The sequence below is a fragment of the Mesoplodon bidens genome (assembly GCF_964165515.1).
Source record: "Mesoplodon bidens genome assembly, chromosome: 16".
Taxonomy (NCBI): domain Eukaryota; kingdom Metazoa; phylum Chordata; class Mammalia; order Artiodactyla; family Ziphiidae; genus Mesoplodon; species Mesoplodon bidens.
The window spans coordinates 14355236-14369520 of NC_138173.1; the positions used below are offsets into that span (position 1 = coordinate 14355236).

General features: G+C 39.2%; 1 protein-coding gene across 1 annotated transcript in view; it reads left to right on the plus strand.

Annotated features, from left to right (window-relative positions):
- LOC308630061 (uncharacterized protein C8orf34 homolog) overlaps positions 1-14285 on the plus strand; it is a gene marked incomplete at both ends in the record, with an annotated part of 332109 nt that continues 317824 nt past the window's right edge. Inside the window, 2 exon segments of the mRNA XM_081258441.1 lie at positions 1-132; positions 134-337. Coding sequence (XP_081114567.1) covers positions 1-132; positions 134-337 — 336 coding nt within the window.

Here is a 14285-nt window from a genome sequence, read left to right on the forward strand (position 1 = left end):
ATGAGTGCTCCCCTCGCCTCCGAGTTGTCTGAGTTGGCGGCGCCGCGCCCCGGCTTCCGGCTTTTGGCGCCCCACGCGCTCGCGGCTCCAGCCCACGTCCGCGCCGGGAGCCGAGCTCGCCGCGCCGCGCCGCGCCGCGCCGCGCCGGGGGAGCCCGGGCTCCCGAGCTCCTGTCCCGGCCCCGGTCCAGGGGAAAGCAGGGGTGTCCCCGGGCAGAGGCGCACGGCCGCGCGGTCTCCCGCGCTCTCTGCGGCCCATCGGTCTCTCCATGGCCTCTCATCAGCAATCCCGGATCCAGGCTTACCTGGAGAAGAACAAGATCGGTCCCCTGTTTGAGGTAAGGCGCTGCGGGTGCGGGCGGTCCCGTTTGTCTTTGGGGGGCTCAGGACACCCCGGAGGGAAGGAGGGAGACAGAAGAGATGCGCGGGAGGGGCGCCCCTGTGGCCCCAGTTCTCTCTCTCTGGCCGGGCCAGGTGTCCTGGAACGCGGCCGCGCGGGCGCTTCTTCGGTTACCTGGGCGCGGACAGGTAAGCTCTGGAGGGACAAGCCGTATCCTGGCAGGGCAAGTTTGAGGTGTCTGACTGTCCTGCACCTTGTAACCACATGCACGGGGCCCGGACAGGCTGAGACAGACGGATGCACACACTCAGCCTTACACACGCTCACTTTCTTCCTGGAATTCACACTGTCTTGCGCGTTTTCCCCCAAATGTAGGCAGTAGTAGAACCCGTAAAAGGTGGAGGAAGTGCTCAGCAATGGGATGGAATAAGGTTACCTAGGAGAAAATTGAACTGGTAGGAAGTAGGCTTCGGTAGGTGCGGGCGTGTGGAATGAAATTGTCAAGCTGAGGCGCTGGCATTGGTCTCTGGATGAAAGGAGAATCCTTTGCCTTGCGGCCCCCCTACCTGTGTTAGGGGGAGAGGGGGGCAGAGAAAGGTTCGCGAAAAGGACACGCGTATTTATGGGAAGGAGACAGCTCTGAGCTGTTTTCTCTCGCCATCAAAGAATTGATGACAAAAATACAGTAGGAGAATGGAAAAGCGGGAGAACAGGAGAAAATGAGAACGGGGGACTGAAACCAGGCACCGGCAAAGCGTCCCTCCGGTTGCCAGGGCGCTGGGCAGCTGCAGAGGCCAGCGGGGAGGGACGCCCACGGTACCCTCCTTTACGGTCCAACCGTCCAGCTGGGCACGGACCCGCTGCGAGAAGACGTGGGAGGGTCGAGGTCCCCGCCCCCCCCCAAAAAAAAAACCCGTTGTGGTCATACTTGGGGGTTTACATGACCGCGGTGTCTTAAGGCTGAAACGCGGCAGGAGGAAAGAGATAGCAGAGGATGGAACACCTTCTCCAGGACTGAAGAGAGGAGAATGATAACTGCAGAGAAAATAAGACTGCGAATTAATGTCCCAGCACAAAAAGGGAGCGGACAAGGGTGTGATCATAACGGGTTTCACATAACCAAGATTTGCAAATCCCTTGTTTTTCTGACCAACTTTTAAGTTAACCATGTACTGTCTTGAGAGATATGACCATTATTTCAACTGAGAATCGCTGTTGTATAGTCATAAAGTCCTACAATATATGTCTTGATTCTTGTTTTTGCGAAAAGTGTTAGCAAAGGGAGTGCATATACAAAAGCAGAGTAGAATTGCTGGAGCTACTAGAATTCCTTTCTTTGCCTCTAGTGTAAAGATTAGAGACTATACACTGTATTTAAAGGAGAAATATAATAACCCTCTGTGGCACAGTGTGTTAATTGTATCCAAAGAAACATAAAATAAATACATTTAGAGGGTTTCTTCTCTAGAATATAAGTACATTTTCCTAGGGAGAATAAATTGTTTTTAATAGATGCTATTCTCATTTGCTGACTTTTATAATTCCCAAGATTCTCTCCAAGTGACAGTAATAGAGTTTGGAATGTATGTAAACTTTCTATATACATAATTAGGAAATAAATCCAACTTGGTTTTAAATGCTCACTTTTTCAAATGCTCACTAGCCAGTTCCACTGCTGAATCTTAAGGGATGGCAGAATGGTTTCATAAAATCATTAGACCTCCTCACTAAAAAACAAACAAGGACAAAAGTATATGCTTTGTATTTTATTCATTTTTTGGGGTAACATATTACATACATCCCCATTAGCTTGGATTGCAGTGATGAGTAGTTAATTTTTAAGGGTTGATGTGCACTTTAAATAGTTAAAGGGAGAAAATGGATAAGTTCTCTTCTACTGAAATCAAGTCCTTATGCAACAGTTTTGATCATGAGAGAGCTTCGTTTTGAGAGTAGAATTACATGTACTTTACCAAAGGGGAAAGTCTCCTCATACTTGAAAACCAGTGGAACTAGTGTAAAATGGACACATTGATCTATCATTCTCCTCAAAGCTCCCGGCCTTTGGTTAATAGTTCTCATCAAAATTGCTTCAAGAGATCAGAAGAGGAGCCTAGGAACCTGAATTTAGTAAGAAGTAACACAGATGATGGTCACATATTTAATTCCTGGGCCACATTGTAAGAAACAGTGACATAAGCTAAAATTTCCATTTACCAATTACAAATTGAAATAGGTGATACCAAGTTTTATTATCTGTGCTTTGTGGGGATTTTTTTTCGTGCTGAGGCACTGGCATTAGTGACACAGCTTTACTTTAGTTTTGAAAATATATAAGACCTGACAATATGTTCCCTTTACAGATTTTGTTGGCTAGGTCTCTTGTAAGAAAACTCACTGAAGCGAGGCACTTTAAAGAGAGCACGTGAATGTTATTTAAAACAGTAGCAAAGGTAACATATAGTAGTATTGAGAATACTTATATCTCATTTTTTTAAACCTGTACAGTTTACTTAGTTTAGTTTATTTCTTACTTAGTTTATTTATTTCTAACATTTTATCATTTGAGAAGCTTATCAAAGTGCTGCACACAATATGGTGTTTCAAAAACTACTTTAGAGTGAAATTAATCTTGTTTCCAGGTGATTTAGAAGTATACATTTATACTACCTTTAACTATGTTTGAAGATATTTTGAGGCATTACAAAACCATGCCTAGAAATCGTTGCATTAGAGTCTTGGGTAATGATATTTTAATTAAATACTGTGAAGCTATAAGGTGAAAATGGTAATAATGACTTAGATTCCACAAACTCTTTGAAATGTTTGTAAGATATAATACTTTTAGTGCTCTCATTGGCTTGCTCAGGGCAGGCAAGTAGTCAGCAGTCTGGCATCAATCTATAAGGAATGCTTGATGTTGCTACAATAAGTTAGAACTATAATCTTAATATAGATTTCACACATAGCTCCTCACTTAACTGGCAAGATGTGAAATGGTTTGGCTCCCACCAAAGTAGAATATTTTTGCAACATACGTAGGTAAGATGCATGGGGCAAACATAAGACTGATCTCAAAGCCTAGGGCTAGGCACCTAATAGTCAAACAACTTGGTGATCAGAAATTCTGTTGCTTATTAGGATCAAGCCATCTACTTTGTTTATATTGTAAGCAGTTTAACTTAATTCCCAAGAGGTTATATGATGTGAAACGTTGCAATAAATTCATTATTTTTAATACAAAGAAGTATACAATTTTCAGTTTCTCTCATCTTGTTAAATAGAATAATTATTTGAAAATTATGGGTTGGAATGGTGCTCAGGGCAGCCATATGTCTTGGTTCGGGCCTAGTCACACTCACAAGAGTGGGAAATCCTGCACCATATGATATCACTTATATGTGGAATCTAAAAATGGATACAAGTGAACTTATTTACAAAACAGAAACAGACCCACAGACATAGAAAACAAATTTATGGTTACCAAAGGGGAAAGGGGGAGAGGGAGGGATAAGTTAGGAGTTTGGGATTGACAGATACACACCACTATATATAAAATAGATAACCGACAAGTTATACCACAGGGAACTATACTTAATATCTTATAATAACCCATAATGGAAAAGAATCTGAAAAAGATTATATCTTGATAAATATATATGAATCACTTTGCTCTATACCTGAAACTAACACATTATAAATCAACTATACTATAATTTTTAAAAAGCAGAATAATGCAGTCTTCATACAATCTCCATAGAATTTTTAAATCTCTATTGAAGATGTGGCAAACTAAGTTCACTGCATTTTCCCAAATGTGGTCTGACCTACTCCAAGTAGAATGGAATCACTTTACAGCCTTCTGTGTTTAGTTCAAAGTACCTCTACTCACATAGTCTAAATTTGTGTTAACTGATTTGACATGTATGTTATGAGGTGGACTCATCAAATGCATGGTCAACCGTAGCAACCAGATTTTGTGTTCTAAACGATATTCCCCATTAAGTGGAACCAGGTATCCCTGGAGAAATGGTTAATTCAAGGCTTGGCACTGGGAAATACAAGATGAACCTGGAACGTCTTATTACGCTAAAAAGTAAGGAAGTGGTCAAAGAATGATAGGAACATGTCCAAAGGACATAGAAGCCAGCTTGAAGAGGCTCCTATTAACTAAATCTGGGACAATTTAAGAAGCAAGATAACGAATGATAGTAACATTATCTTACTGTATAAAATAGGAATATTTTATTCCACACATTCATGGGATACATGGATGTGTTCAATTTATAGGGAGAAGAGAAAGCTTTACCTTATAAGTACAATGCCAATTAATAAAACTGGAAGGGATGATGGAATTAGAAAATCACTACTTGGCAACCATCTTAGTAATAATTCGGGCAAGAAACATTAATCAATGCTAGAACTAATGGGTGAAAGTTGGATGAGGAATGAGATGTTACATAATCTCTAGTATCTTTCCACAAAATAGATGTTAATTATAAAGGGAAAAAAGTAACTCTGTAGTGAAGAAACCTGGCAGATGCTACTTTACTCAAGTGTTGTGCCCCCTGTTAGGATGCATTTAAAACAACATGGCATCGCTTCTGTAATATTCCTGCCCATCATGCATGACTTGAATTGAATAATGGGAAAATATCTGGTAAGCTTGATGGGGAAATCCTGCTTATCTGGAGTCTTAAAAAATGTTAAGATCATGAAAGTCAAGGGAGGTCTCAGACTGAAGAGATGTGACAAGTAAGTGCAAAATATGGTTCTAGAGTTGATACTTTTGCTATGAAGGATATTTTGGGGAAAGTTGGTGAAACTTGAATGGGGTCTCTAGGTGAAGGGTATATGGAGTTCTCTGTGTTGTTCACATACTTTTTCTGTAAGTTTAAAATTATTTCAAAATTTAAAAAATATTAAAAATAGAAAAGGATATCTAGGAAATGAGCATTTACAAAATAATTCATCCATTGGGTTTCTTTAAACATTAAATTATGTGAGTGTAGTTAAGAATTGTTATCAGTGATTTATACATGGCAACCAATGAATAATAAACTAAAATTCTGAGTAAAGAAAATTTACAATTCTGGTTAATTAAACATATGTATTTTCCTCTACTCCCTCTCAAAATTTTATTGAAATATCAGCAAAAATATTTACAAAATAAATGCATAAGAGTGCTGGAACACAAGAAAGGGTGTTGAGGCAGAGATACTGTTTCTGTTTGTTTATGAGTGGTGGCATCTCCTTTGCACCTACGTATGATCAAGTGTCATAGAGTCAATGATATGTAGTGAAAATGTTTGCAGTTTCCTGGAAGGTACCTAAAATACATGGACTCAGCTGGGACATCTTCTCATATGCCTGCCCTCCTTCCTGCTGTCTGGAATGCCTCTTTGTAATACCTCCCTCCTACCCTTCTTTACTTCTTCCACATCCCCAGGCAACCACTGATCTCCTTTTTGTCACTAAGGTTGGTTTTCCATTTCTAGAGTTTTATATAAATAGAATCATACTCTATGCTCCTTTATTGGGGGAAGGTGTATATCATTTTGTACTTGACATCATTATTTTGCAATTCGCCCATGTTGCACTAGTTGTATCACTAGTTTACTTCTTTTAATTGCTGAATTAGTATTTTGTATGGATTTATACGTTTGTTTCTCTTGGGGACCTGGAATAGGTTGGATGGATCATCTGGTAGGTGTATGTTTAACTTTTTAAGACATTAGCCACGAGTTTTGAACTTGTACAATTTTATGTTCCTACCAACTGTGTGTGAGAGTTTCAGTTGTTCACTATTCTCACCCAAACTTGATATCATCTGTCTTTTTAATAATAGCCGTTCTAACTGGTTTGTGTGGTATCTCATTGTGGTTTTAATTTGATTTTACATTGTGGCCTCACTCTTACCCCCGATCTGAGGCCAATGTCAGTGGAGACCATGTGGGGAGCCTGGCCTCCTCCCACCCCCGACAGTAATAAGGCATTCCTCTCCCTCCCCATTGGGGTTGTGTCAGAAGAGGCCTAGAGAAGACTCAGGACTTGTAGTCCAGTGGTAACAAGGCCACCCCTGCCATGAAATCCGTGCCAAGACACATCGAAATTAAATTTCTGGGGAAGAAAGACAAGAAAAATCTTGAAAGCAGCCAGAGAAATGCAACATTATACCTATAGAGGAAAAAGCAATTAGAATGACACCAGATTTCTCATCAGCCCATGGAGGTCCAAGGGAAGTGGCACAATATTTTTCAAGTGCTGAAAAAAAAGAACCTAGGATTCCATTAGAGAAAATATCCTTCACAAATGAAAGGGGAATTAAGAGAATTTGTCACCAGCAGGCCTTCCCTAAAAGTATGGCTAAAGGAAGTTCTCTAAACAGAAAGGAAATGATGAAAGAAGAAGGAAGTTTAGAACATCAGGAAGGAAGAAAGAACATGGAGAGAGCAAAAATATGAGTAAATATAATATGTTTTGCTTCTCCTCGTGAATTTTCTACATTATGTCATGATTGAAGCACAATTATAACAATATCAGATGAGGTTCTAAAAGTATGTAGAGGAAGTACTTAAGAAAATTGTATTATAATCAAGGAAGGGTAAAGAGGTGCAAAGAAGGTGAGGTTTGTATACTTCACTTGAACTGGTAAAATGACAATACCTGTTGACTAATTGTATATGTATAATGTAATACATAGAGCAAGCACTAAAAAACTATACAAAAAGATGCCCTCAAAAATGATAGATAAATAAAAATGGAATTAAAAAAATGTTCAAGTAACTCCCAGGAACAGGAAAAAGAAAATAAAACAGAACAAACAGAAAAAAATAAAATAATAACGTGGCAGACTTTAGCCCTAGTATGTCACTAATTCAATTAAATGCAATGGTCTAAGAATACCAGTTAAAAGAGATTGTCAGAGTGGATTAAAAAACATGACCCAACTAAGAAACTCACTTCAAATACAAAGATATAGGCAGGATAAAAGTAAAAGAATGGAAAAAATATTATGCAAACATCAAAAGAAAGCAGGAGTGGCTATGTAAACGTCAGATAAAGTAGACTTTAGAGGATAGAAAATTATCAGAGACAGGAATTGTCATTTTGTTATAATAGACGGGTCAACCCACCAAGAAAAAGAGCAATCCTGAGTGTGTATGCACTGAGTAGCAGAGCTGCAAAATGTGTGAAGCAGAAACTGATAGAACTAAGAAGAGAAATAGACAAATCTGTAATTATAGTTCAAGACATCAAAACCCCTCTCTTGACAATTGAGAGACCACCTAGGCAGAAATTTAGAAACACCATAGAAGAACTCAACAGCACATCAGACGACAGGGTCTAGTTGACGTTTGTAGACCACTCCATGCAACCGTAGCAGAATGCACATTCTTTTCAAGTGGCATGGAATGCATACAGAGATAGACCATTCCCTGAACCACGAAACAATCCTCAATTGAAAACATACAAGGTGTTTTCTCCATCACAGTGGGATGAAACTAGAAATCAGTAATAGAAGGAACACAGGAAGATTCCCAAAACACTGGGAAACTGTGCAACACACTTCTACATAATCTACTTGTCAAAGAAGAAATCACAAGGAAATAAAAACCCATCTAACAATGAAAAGGAAGGTATGTCAAAATTTATGAGACACAGCTCAAGCAGTGCGGAGAGGGAATTTTACAGCACTAAAATGCATAGGATAAAAAAGTGGACTGGGACTTCCCTGGTGATCCAGTAGTTAAGTCTCCATGCTTCCAATGCAGGAGCCACAGGTTCGATCGCTGGTCAGGGGAATAAGATCCCACATGCCACGCAGTCAAAAAAAAAAAAAAAAAAAGAACTTAAAAAAGTGGACTGATGTGTGTGACTGGTCTGAATAGGGCCTCTGCTTTCTATACCATCCCAATAGTACAGGACAGTCTATCCAGAGGGAGAGAGGACCATTCCACAGTGAAGGATGTGTGAGCATCAGTAATCTGCAGACAATAGGTATTAGTTCATATATTATGTCATGTCTTGTATCTAGAAGTGGATATTAAATATTTATTTATTTATTTATTTTGGCTGTATTGGGTCTTCACTGCTGCGCATGTTTCTCTAGTTGCAGTGAGGGGGGGCTACTCTTCGTTGCAGTGCACGGACTTCTCAGTGTGGTGGCTTCTCTTATTGTAGAGCATGGGCTCTAGGCCCACGGGCTTCAGTACTTGTGGCTCATGGGCTCTAGAGTGCAGGCTCAGTAGTTGTGACGCACGGGCTTAGTTGCACCGAGGCATGTGGGATCCTCCCGGACCAGGGCTCGAACCTGTGTCCCCTGCATTGGCAGGCGGATTCTTAACCACTGCACCACCAGGGAAGCCCCCAGCATTACTTTAGCTGTCAATCCCAAACCCAGTCCATTCCTGGTGGCAAGAATCAGACTGTTTTCTGAATAAAACTCCAGGAAGGATCTGTTTCCTTCCCCACAAAGGAAGAAGGTCTAATATAGTTTTCACATCCTTACAGGCAAATTAACCAAGCATGAAGTTGATCTCTGTCTATCTCTGCCTGCCCTCCTTCATGGCGGCACTGGCTTAGATAACATTTACTGGAATATCATTTTCACCATTGTTGCAACTCTTGCTTTTCTTTCTGGCTTTGCTCCTACTCTTTCCATTGCTGCAAATTCATCTATTCTTTTTTTTTATATACAGGAGGTTCTTATTACTTATCCATTTTATACATATTAGTGTATACATGTCAATCCCAATCTCCCAATTCATCACACACACACACACACCCGCCACTTTCCCCCTTGGTGTCCATACGTTCCTCCTCTACATCTGTGTCTCTATTTCTGCCCTGCAAACCGGTTCATCTGTACCATTTTTCTAGGTTCCACATATATGTGTTAATATACGATATTTGTTTTTCTCTTTCTGACTTACTTCACTCTGTATGACAGTCTCTAGATCCATCCACGTCTCCACAAATGACCCAATTTCGTTCCTTTTTGTGGCTAAGTAATATTCCATTGTATATATGTACCACATCTTCTTTATCCGTTCGTCTGTCGATGGGCATTTAGGTTGCTTCCATGACCTGGCTATTGTAAATAGTGCTGCAATGAACATTGGGGTGCATGTGTCTTTCTGAATTATGGTTTTCTCTGGGTATGTGCCCAGTAGTGGGATTGCTGGGTCATATGGTAATTCTATTTTTAGTTTTTTAAGGAAACTCCATACTGTAGGAAACTCCATACAACTCCATTGTAGTTTTGATTTGTGTTTCTCTAATAATTAGTGATGTTGAGCAGCTGTTCATGTGCTTCTTGGCCATCTGTATGTTTTCTTTGGAGAAATGTGTATTTAGGTCTTCTGACCATTTTTTTCTTTTTTAAAGAACGTTTATTTATTTATTTATTTATGGCTATGTTGGGTCTTCGTTGCTGCACCGGGCTTTCTCTAGCAGGGAGCCGGGACTACTCTTTGTTGCGGTGCGCCGGCTTCCATTGTGGTGGCTTCTCTTGTTGCGGAGCACGGGCTCTAGGTGCATGTGCTTCCGGGCTTCCGTAGTTGTGGCTCGTGGGTTCTAGAGCGCAGACTCAGTAGTTGTGGTGCACCGGCTTATTTGCTCTGTGACATGTGGGATCTTCCCAGACCGGGGCTCGAACCTGTTTCCCCCGCATTGGCAGGTGGATTCTTAACCACGGTGCCACCAGGGAAGCCCCTGACCATTTTTTGATTGGATTGTTTGTTTTTTTTAATATTGAGCTGCATGAGCTGTTTATATATTTTGGAGATTAATCCTTTGTCTGTTGATTCGTTTGCAAATATTTTCTCCCGGTCTGAGGGTTGTCTTTTCATCTTGTTTATAGTTTCCTTTGCTTTGCAAAAGCTTTCAAGTTTCCTTAGGTCCCATTTGTTTACTTTTGTTTTTATTTCCATTACTCTAGGAGGTGGATCAAAAAAGATCTTGCTGTGATTTATGTCAAAGAGTGTTCTTCCTATGTTGTCCTCTACGAGTTTTATAGTGTCCACTCTTACATTTCGGTCTCTAATCCATTTTGAGTTTATTTTTTGTGAATCGTGTTAGGGATTGTTCTAATTTCTTTCTTTTACATGTAGCTGTCCAGTTTTCGCAGCACCACTTATTAAAGAGGCTGTCTTTTCTCCATGTATATTCTTGCCTCCTTTATCAAAAATAAGGTGACCATATGTGCGTGGGTTTATCTCTGGGCTTTCTGTTCTGTTCCATTGATCTATATTTCTGTTTTTATGCCAGTACCATACTGTCTTGATTACTGTAGCTTTGTAGTGGAGTCTGAAATCTGGGAGCCTGATTCCTCCAGCTCCGTTTTTCTTTCTCAAGATTGCTTTGGCTATTCGGGGTCTTTTGTGTTTCCATACAAACTGTGAAATTTCTTGTTCTATTTCTGTGAAAAATGCCATGGGTAGTTTGATAGGGATTGCATTGAATCTGTAGATTGCTTTGGGTAGTATAGTCATTTTCACAATGTTGATTCTTCCAATCCAAGAACATGGTATATCTCTCCATCTGTTTGTATCATCTTTAATTTCTTTCATCATTGTCTTATAGTTTTCTGCATACAGGTCTTTTGTCTCCTTAGGTAGGTTTATTCCTAGGTATTTTATTCTTTTTGTTGCAGTGGTAAATGGGAGTGTTTCCTTAATTTCTCTTCCAGATTTTTCATCATTAGTGTATAGGAATGCCAGAGATTTCTGTGCATTAATTTTGTATCCTGCTACTTTACCAAATTCATTGATTAGCTCTAGTAGTTTTCTGGTGGCATTTTTAGGAATCTCTATGTACAATATCATGTAATCTGCAAACAGTGACAGTTTTACTTCTTCTTTTCCAATTTGTAATCCTTTTATTTCTTTGTCTTCTCTGATTGCTGTGGCTAGGACTTCCAAAACTATGTTGAATAATACTGGCGAGAGTCGACATCCTTGTCTTGTTCCTGATCTTAGAGGAAATGCTTTCAGTTTTTCACCATTGAGAATGATGTTTGCTGTGGGTTTGGCATATATGGCCTTTATTATGTTGAGGTAGGTTCCCTCTATGCCCACTTTCTGGAGCGTTTTTATCATAAATGGGTGTTGAATTTTGTCAAAAGCTTCTTCTGCATCTAATGAGATGATCGTATTGTTTTTATTCTTCAATTTGTTAATATGGTGTATCACACTGATTGATTTGCATATATTGAAGAATCCTTGCATCCCTGGGATAAATCCCACTTGATCATGGTGTATGATCCTTTTAATGTGTTGTTGGATTCTGTTTGCTAGTATTTTGTTGAGGGTTTTTGCATCTATATTCATCAGTGATAATGGTCTGTAACTTTCTTTTTTTGTGACATCTTTGTCTGGTTTTGGTATCAGAGTGGTAGTGGCCTCGTAGAATGAGTTTGGGAGTGTTCCTTCCTCTGCAGTTTTTTGGAAGAGTTTGAGAAGGATAGGTGTTAGCTCTTCTCTAAACGTTTGATAGAATTCACCTGTGAAACCATCTGGTCCTGGACTTCTGTTTGTTGGAAGATTTTTAATCACAGTTTCAAATTCATTACTTGTGATTGGTCTGTTCATATTTTCTATTTCTTCCTGGTTCAGTCTTGGAAGGTTACACCTTTCTAAGAATTTGTCCATTTCTTCCAGGTTGTCCATTTTATTGACATAGAGTTGCCTGTAGCAGTCTCTTAGGATGCTTTGTATTTCTGTGGTGTCTGTTGTAACGTCTTCTTTTTCATTTCTAATTTTATTGATTTGAGTCCTCTCCCTCTTTTTCTTGATGAGTCTGGCTAATGGTTTATCAATTTTGTTTATCTTCTCAAAGAACCAGCTTTTAGTTTTATTAATCTTTGCTATTGTTTTCTTTGTTTCTATTTCATTTATTTCTGCTCTGATCTTTATGATTTCTTTCCTTCTACTAACTTTGGGTTTTGTTTGTTCTTCTTTCTCTAGTTCCTTTAGGTGTAAGGTTAGATTGTTTATTTGAGATTTTTCTTGTTTCTTGAGGTAGGATTGTATTGCTATAAACTTCCCTCTTAGAACTGCTTTTGCTGAATCCCATAGGTTTTGGATTGTCCTATTTTCATTGTCATTTGTCTCTAGGTATATTTTGATTTCCTCTTTGATTTATTCAGTGATCTGTTGGTTATTTAGTAACGTATTGTTTAGCCTCCATATATTTGTGTTTTTTACTTTTTTTCCCTGTAATTGATTTCTAATCTCATAGCGTTGTGGTCAGAAAAGATGCTTGATATGATTTCAATTTTCCTAAATTTACTGAGGCTTGATTTGTGACCGAAGATGTGATCTATCCTGGAGAATTTCCGTTTGCACTTGAGAAGAAAGCGTAATCTGAAGTTTTTGGATGGAATGTCCTATAAATATCAATTAAATCTATTTGGTCTGTTGTGTTTTTAAAGCTTGTGTTTCCTTATTAATTTTCTGTTTAGATGATCTGTCCTTTCGTGTAAGTGAGGTGTTAAAGTCCCTTGCTATTACTGTGTTACTGTCGATTTCCTCTTCTGTAAGTGTTAGCAGTTGCCTTATGTATTGAGGTGCTCCTAAGTTGGGTGCCTATATATTGATAATTGTTATATCTTTTTCTTGGACTGATCCTTTGATCATTATGTAGTGTCCTTCCTTGTCTCTTGTAATATTCTTTATTTTATAGTCTATTTTGTCTGACATGAGTATTGCTACTCCAGCTTTCTTTTGATTTCCATTTGCATGGAATATATTTTTCCATCCCCTCACTTCCAGTCTGTATGTGTCCCTAGGTCTGAAGTGGGTCTCTTGTAGACAGCATATATATGGGTCATGTTTTTGTATCCATTCAGCAAGCCTGTGTCTTTTGGTTGGAACATTTAATCCATTCACATTTAAGGTAATTATTGATATGTATGTTCCTATGACCATTTTCTTAATTGTTTTGGGTTTGTTTTTGTAGGTCCTTTTCTTCTCTTGTGTTTCCCACTTAGAGAAGTTCCTTTAGCATTTGTTGTAGAGCTGTTTTGGTGGTGCTGAATTCTCTTAGCTTTTGCTTGTCTGTAAAGCTTTTGATTTCTCTGTTGAATCTGAATGAGATCCATGCCGGTTAGTGTAATATTGGTTGTAGGTTCTTCGCTGTCATCACTTTAAATATATCATGCCACTCCCTTCTGCCTTGTAGAGTTTCTGCTGAGAAATCAGCTGTTAACCTTATGGGAGTTCCCTTGTATGTTATTGTCATTTTTCCCTTGTTGCTTTCAGTAATTTTTCTTTGTTTTTAATTTTCATCAATTTGATTCCTATGTGTCTTGGCATGTTTCTCCTTGGTTTTATCCTGCCTGGGACTCTGTGTGCTTCCTGGACTTCGGTGGCTATTTCCTTTCCCATGTTAGGGAAGTTTTCGACTATAATCTCTTCAACTATTTTCTCGGGTTCTTTCTCTCTTTCTTCTCCTTCTGGGACCCCTATAATGCGAATGTTGTTGCCTTTAATGTTGTTCCAGAGGTCTCTTAGGCTGTCTTCATTTCTTTTCATTCTTTTTTCTTTATTCTGTTCCACAGCAGTGAATTCCACCATTCTGTCTTCCAGGTCATTTATCTGTTCTTCTGCCTCAGTTATTCTGCTATTGATTCCCTCTAGTGTAGTTTTCATTTCAGTTATTGTATTGTTTATCTCTGTTTGTTTGTTCTTTAATTTTTCTAGGTCTTTGTTAAACATTTCTTGCATCTTCTCGATCTTTGCCTCTATTGTTTTTCCGAGGTCCTTGATCATCTTCACTATCATTATTGTGAATTCTTTTTCTGGAAGGTTGCCTATCTCCACTTCATTTAGTTGTTTTTCTGGGGCTTTTTCTTGTCCCTTCATCTGGTACATAGCCCTCTGCCTTTTCATCTTGTCTATTTTTCTGTGAATATGGTTTTTGTTCCACAGCCTGCAGGATTG